The sequence below is a fragment of the Henckelia pumila genome, chromosome 4, assembly GCF_033568475.1.
Source record: "Henckelia pumila isolate YLH828 chromosome 4, ASM3356847v2, whole genome shotgun sequence".
Lineage (NCBI taxonomy): Eukaryota > Viridiplantae > Streptophyta > Magnoliopsida > Lamiales > Gesneriaceae > Henckelia > Henckelia pumila.
Window position 1 is genome coordinate 75,405,925 of NC_133123.1, and position 6,768 is coordinate 75,412,692.

Below are 6,768 nucleotides of genomic sequence, written 5' to 3' on the forward strand. Positions count from 1 at the left end.
AAATCATTTTTCTTTATCTCTTCAAAATTAAGAGCATTAATCACAACCTGTTGTAAGTAATCTATTGTGAATAGATTAACTTGTTTATAGGATTTCATATGAATAAAACCTCTTGATTCAAACCTTCGTTTGAAGTCATCTTTAAAAAAAAATCTTCTCCTCAACAAAGAAAAGCATGAATTAACGACTAATATTATGTCTGAATAATTAACCTAAGGCTCTGATACCATTTTTATGAATAATTCTTTGTACCATGAATAAGCACAAAATCTTCAGATTTTAGCATAAAGTCTTTAGATTTTAAGCATAAATTCAGTACAAGAATTAAACAATTAAATATTCAAGTTTTGTGGTCCTATGGAGCTATTGCAAAGAATCTTATGGGTATGGAGTTAGGGCAAAATCAAGTTTAGATTTGGGAATTTATCACCAATTTGCTCTATAATTTTTGGTGATTTTTTTTATTTAAGATGATTTTGCGAATCACGATAAGAAAAAAATTGAAAAACGATTTGTGAAACAATTGAAATTAAGTGAAAAAAAAAATAAAATCAAAGAAAAATATTTTTTTTGGGAAGTAATTTTGAAATATAGAAAAAAAAAATTCACCAAAATTTAATTATATTAATTATTACGGGTTCTTGTTTTATTTATTATTATAACATAATTACAACAACAATAATAAAGATTGATAGAGAAAGCGTGTATTCGAGACAGCGATTTCATCGAATACATTCCCTGCGAACCCTAACCCAATTTTCTTCTACGTGTGCCACCAGAACATTTGCACGTTCCCATCTCCTGTCTTCTTTCATCGTACGCAGTTCCTATTGTCGCTCTAATTGTTTGATTTTTGAAGTTTTGATTTCAATTTTGTTGTTTTTTTTTTAAAAAAAAATTCGACAGTGATCAGTGAATATATAGAGGGATGGCGGATCAGAAACTGACGCGTATCGCTATAGTGAGCTCCGATAAATGCAAGCCGAAAAAGTGTCGTCAGGAGTGCAAAAAGAGCTGCCCTGTTGTCAAAACTGGTAATTTTTCTCCATTTTGAGGTTGAATTTTATGCGTGACTTATGTTGTGATTCTTGGGGAATATTGCTTGAAAGTAATTTTCTGGGTTTTGTTCAATTTTGTATTTGGATTAGATATCTTGATCACTTTTTTTTCTTGTTTTATCATATGCTAAGGTCTTTTATTCCCCAACTGAAAGCTAATTAGTTTAGAATAAAATTTTCATAAGGTGATTAGGTGACGACGATGTGGATTGTGGAGGTTTTCATGGGGGAAACATGGGTCTAGTTTTGAGTTTGTGGACAGTGTTTATAATTTTTCTTTTGAAAGTTTTATTTTTTCCCCAAAATCTATAACCATATCTAAAACGATGTGTGTTTCCTTGTGATTGGGGATTGGATATGAAAACTTTACTGGCTTTGGCTCCCTTATTCTCAATCTGGGTTATCCCAAGCTTGCATCAGTAATTAGCTTTTTGTATGTGGATTTATTATCCTCTCCATTTGCATTGCTTCATTTATTTATCTCAGCAAATACTGGTGTTTGCAATAAAAACCTGATTATTATGTCTTCAGAACTGCATTTGGTTGCCTGCCCTCTTGCAGTGTCTCCATCCTCCCTTGACCCCGAATGTTAATTGTCTGAGTGAAATCTGTACGGTTGAATGTAGACTATATTCTCTCAATTGTGAAAAACGGTTGCAATGCCTAGGATGTCGGAGCATTAAGACTAGGCTATATAGACCATAGTTGTGAAAAGAGAAAAAAATATTTCAGAATTTATATGATTAGCTCTGAATTCCAGCAATCCAGCTTTAGAGAGATGTTAAACTACTATACCAGAAGCTTGGTTTCAATGAATCGGTTTTTATTGTTGTTGCATGGATTTGTAGTTCCTTGCCTGCGGTTCTGATATTCTTATAATTGCAGGCAAACTTTGCATCGAGGTGACTACTGCATCAAAGATTGCTTTCATCTCTGAGGAGTTGTGTATTGGGTGTGGTATATGTGTGAAGGTCTGTCCAATAGGAGGACCATTTCTTTGCCTTACTGTTAAATTTACAAGCTCCACGACTAAAATGTTTGACTTGTTATTCAGAAATGTCCATTTGAAGCCATCCAGATTATCAATCTGCCAAAAGACCTCGATAAGGATACCACACATCGTTATGGTCCCAACACCTTTAAATTGCATAGGTTTGACCTAATTGCATTTACCCTCTGTATATGGCTTTTGGTTATGACTTGCTAAACTTTTTTTTTTTTTTTTTTGGCTCAGATTACCTGTTCCAAGACCTGGTCAAGTTCTTGGCTTGGTTGGAACTAATGGCATTGGAAAATCAACTGCTTTGAAAGTTTTGGCTGGCAAATTGAAGCCTAACTTGGGACGCTTTAATGTAAGCTTTTTAACTTATTTAATTTTTTCCATCGCAGGTTAATCTGTTTCTCAACGTTTTTCGCATTAAATTGTCTTGCAGAACCCTCCTGATTGGCAGGAAATTTTGACATACTTTCGAGGATCTGAGCTACAAAACTATTTTACTCGTATCCTTGAAGATAATTTGAAGGTAGTTTCTTATGAAAAAATTGCTGACGAGATAAGAAATGCCATGTTTGTATTTTAGTTGGAAATTCTTCAGAAATTGGCTGCTTCTCTTTTGAAGTTTGTCTATGGAGTGATTTTGATGCTGCACGAGTCACTACATTGTCCAAAACTTTTGAAATGATCTCTGCTTTTGTTGAATTCAGAAATTCTCTCTTGTTCCTTGATAATCTTAGAGGAATAGCCTGCATGAGACTACCTTGATAGTTTGTGATGACACATTTATTTCTTAATATCCTTGTTTATATTTATTTTCTTCTGATTGCCTAATTGATATAAAATGGTTACTAATAAGTCAGCTTGGAGTTTTAGTTCGTTTCTTACGGAAGATAGTGACAAGTCCTGTGTAGCAGAGCCTGTTTAAGTTCAGTTTTACTATAATTGGCTTGTCATGTTCTAGCCTTTTGACTTTGTCAATTTAAATCTCAATTCTTTCTTCCAAGTTGCGGCACCTTTCATACTATTAATGGTTGCTTTTATGGTTATTTTGTAATGTTTTTTATTTCATTTTTCAGGCAATCATCAAGCCACAGTATGTAGACCACATACCGAAAGCTGTTCAAGGCAATGTTGGGCAAGTTCTTGCTCAGAAAGACGAGAGAGATGTAAAAGCAGAACTTTGTCTTGATCTTGAGCTGACTCGGGTCATGGACCGAAATGTGGGAGATTTATCTGGTGGAGAGCTTCAGAGATTTGCTATAGCTGTTGTTGCTATACAGAATGCAGAGATTTATATGTTTGATGAGCCTTCAAGTTATCTTGATGTGAGGCAGAGGCTCAAAGCTGCTCAAGTTATCAGATCTTTGCTCCGACCCAACAGGTTTCATGACATTTCTATTGCTTATGAATCAGAGTTCAGCCTTCTCTGTTAGAAGACCTTACATAAAAAATATTTTACTTCTCAGCTATGTTATTGTCGTGGAGCATGATCTTAGTGTACTTGATTATTTATCGGACTTCATCTGCTGCCTTTATGGGAGGCCTGGTGTATATGGGGTGGTAACACTCCCGTTCTCCGTCAGAGAGGGAATCAATATATTTCTGGCTGGATTTGTCCCAACAGAGAATCTAAGATTTCGGGATGAATCTCTTACTTTTAGGGTAACTTGTAATGATTCATCTGTGAATATATAGCTCATAACAGGAATTCTGGTGTTGAGCGAGATTGAATTAGTACATTTATTTTATTCTCAGGTCGCAGAAACTCCCCAGGAAAGTGCAGAGGAAATTGAGACATATGCAAGGTACAAGTATCCAACCATGACTAAGACTCAGGGTAATTTTCAACTTAAGGTCGTGGAAGGGGAGTTCACTGATTCTCAAATCATTGTCATGCTTGGTGAAAACGGGACAGGGAAGACAACGTTCATTAGAATGCTGGTAAATTATTTTATTGGTCTTATAGATTGTGTGGTAATATATTCATTTTTTGCTGAAACTTATTTTTATTTGAATCACAGGCTGGTCTTTTGAAACCCGACTTAGTAGAAGACTCTGATGTAGAGATTCCAGAATTCAATGTTTCTTACAAGCCACAGAAGATCAGTCCGAAATTCCAATCTACAGTTAGAATGCTGTTACATCAAAAAATACGTGATTCTTATATGCATCCGCAGTTCGTATCAGATGTCATGAAGCCTCTCCTAATCGAGCAACTAATGGATCAAGAGGTCGTGAATCTTTCTGGTGGAGAATTGCAAAGGGTTGCTTTGACCCTCTGCCTTGGAAAGGTTAATTTTTGCCTGCATGTACTTCATTTATAAATATTTTACAAGCAAGTTGTCTTTGCTTAATAACATGAGAGATATCATATTAAGTATCTGCACGAAATCCATCATGTCGTTTTGGTCCTCGTCATTAATCATTAGACACGTTTCTTGGTCTTTCAATTTTGATAAATGTCAGAAAATGGTTAGATTATGAGGTTGCATCGTATATATACGACATTTCTACTTTTGTGCTTCATATGCCTACTTGTTTGTGTATGCTTTTGCCAAATCACCACCACCATGACCTTGGGGCCTGACCAGTTGCCCCTCCCCAAACCCGAAAAAATTGAAATTATCTGTTATTATTTTAGAAGTTCAAATTTGGGTTCTCAGTATGATTGAGTCACCCCACTGCCCGGAATTACCGCATACACACTGACGACCTTCATCATCTGATTTATGATATATGACTGACTTGCCTTTTTGGGTTTGCTTGTAGCCTGCCGACATATATTTAATAGATGAACCAAGTGCATATCTAGACTCTGAGCAGCGTATTGTTGCTTCAAAAGTCATTAAGAGATTTATACTTCATGCAAAGAAGACTGCATTTGTTGTAGAGCACGACTTCATAATGGCAACATACCTAGCAGATAGGGTTATTGTGTACGAGGGGAAGCCGTCCATCGATTGTATCGCCAATTCGCCTCAATCTTTGCTGACAGGAATGAACCTATTCTTATCTGTAAGCCCACTACATTTTACTACTAACTAAGGGTCCATGACATTTCTTTCTTCGATTTGTACGTTCAAACCTGGTTTGAACAACAATGACAATGTGTCTTACTACCGTATGCAGCATCTGGACATTACTTTTAGACGAGATCCGACAAATTATCGTCCAAGAATCAATAAACTGGACTCGACCAAGGACCGGGAGCAGAAGTCTGCAGGGTCATATTATTATTTGGACGACTAATTCCAATATAATATCCTCTCTCTAAACCTGGTTTTTGGTAAACCATTTTTACCATGTGGGTGATATTAACTAGTGTTCCGAGTCCATCTTAAGGCGCCAAATCTTAGCAATGAAGAAAGGGTTTCAACGGCTGGTGGCAAAAAATGACTGAATATGTTCGAAGAAAAGGCGATTTTTAGAGGTAAAATTGATTACTGCCGCATACGAGAATTTATATCTGGGTTTGCTGTTATTCATTTCCAGTTTTGGCCATTTTGATTGTCTTATTGTTTGTTAGGCTTTACTTCTACTTTTTTTGGTAATTTAAATTTGCGAGTCGACCTTTGTATTGTACCTTGTAATGTTTTTTTGACATTGAATTTGTAGTTTAATTGGATCATAAGAAAATTGGGGAAGGACTGAGGTGGGGAGTTACGTACATTTTTGTTGGTTATTTCGGTAAAGCTAACTCAGATAATACTGACTAAATTTGATATTATTATTAGATCAAATTTATTGTTTTATCAAAATTTATAATCAATGACAACCGTTTGATTTAAACTTTTTAAACTAAAACAATCCAAATAACGTGTCGACTGTTTTCTCAGGAAGGATAATTATTGTGCACTTTTTGTGGTTACACTCCTTGTCATCTAAAAGAACCAAACATTTTACGTTATAATTTACTATTTTAAAAAAACGTTATATAGCTAATAATAGTACGCTGAACTATTCAAAGTGATATTTGTATTGTTCTTCCAACAGCTACAAATATTGTACCAGGATATTTATTATAAAATTGTTTATAAATTATGACAAAAATAATTTAAAATGACAGTAATTTTTTTATGGTATTAATATATCATATGCCTTCTTTTAGTGATAAAGATATTACGTGGTGAGCTTTTAGAGCGAGGCTTCACCGATTGATCCAAAATTCCCAAAAAGTTTTTTGGGAACAGTTCCAGCTTGACGAAAGATAAAATATAAAAAAAATGAATTTATAAATTTAATCGATGAAACAATATTAAGATATTATTATTATTAGTAAGAGAACAAATTAATTAAGCCAACTGGCTCCCATTAGTTTTAATTATCTTCTAGAGTTTTTTGTTTTGTTGCTTGTTTCACGACTGCCTTGGTGCCTCCCTTGGGAGTCAAATTTTTATGGTAAGATACATAATGTTTTTCAAATGATTTAATTTGTTGAACGCAAATTTCTCATTATTTTATAAAAAGTCAAATATTTTATTTTTATTTTTTTGGCTGCAAAATAAGTCAATTCCGATTTCACTTACAATAAAATAATATTTTATTGGTAAATTGCCATAAATAAATAACTTAAATCTTAATTGTGTCACCATACAATTGATACGGTCAAAAGTATCTATAGATACATACTAATCATGAGAGTGTCTGAGTTGATCGATTAGGTAAGCTTTTGACAAATAGTCGGGAGTTTGATTTTTCATATCAATTACTTTT

General features: G+C 34.4%; 1 protein-coding gene across 2 annotated transcripts; it reads left to right on the forward strand.

Annotated features, from left to right (window-relative positions):
• Positions 1-682: 682 nt before the first annotated feature.
• Positions 683-5,680, forward strand: LOC140860235 (ABC transporter E family member 2). Of its 2 annotated transcripts, XM_073263144.1 has the most exons (12): positions 683-816; positions 907-1,034; positions 1,944-2,029; positions 2,113-2,210; positions 2,293-2,410; positions 2,492-2,581; positions 3,132-3,436; positions 3,522-3,717; positions 3,811-3,996; positions 4,077-4,346; positions 4,825-5,070; positions 5,185-5,680. In XM_073263144.1, the coding sequence occupies exons 2-12, from the start codon at positions 929-931 to the stop codon at positions 5,302-5,304; spliced, it is 1,821 nt and encodes a 606-aa protein (XP_073119245.1). In that variant the 5' UTR covers positions 683-816; positions 907-928; the 3' UTR covers positions 5,305-5,680. The 2 variants fall into 2 exon arrangements, with proteins under 2 accessions (XP_073119245.1, XP_073119244.1); XM_073263143.1 differs by having other exon boundaries at positions 765-1,034.
• Positions 5,681-6,768: the final 1,088 nt, after the last annotated feature.

What these genes read in the sequence shown, in the direction of transcription:
- LOC140860235 (XM_073263144.1), top strand. Translation starts at nt 929, where the DNA reads ATGGCGGATCAGAAACTGACGCGTATCGCTATAGTGAGCTCCGATAAA. An exon ending in CTAACTTGGGACGCTTTAAT is followed by an intron (nt 2,411 to 2,491) that starts GTAAGCTTTTTA and finishes ATTGTCTTGCAG; the next exon opens with AACCCTCCTGATTGGCAGGA. An exon ending in TCTTTGCTCCGACCCAACAG is followed by an intron (nt 3,437 to 3,521) that starts GTTTCATGACAT and finishes TTTACTTCTCAG; the next exon opens with CTATGTTATTGTCGTGGAGC.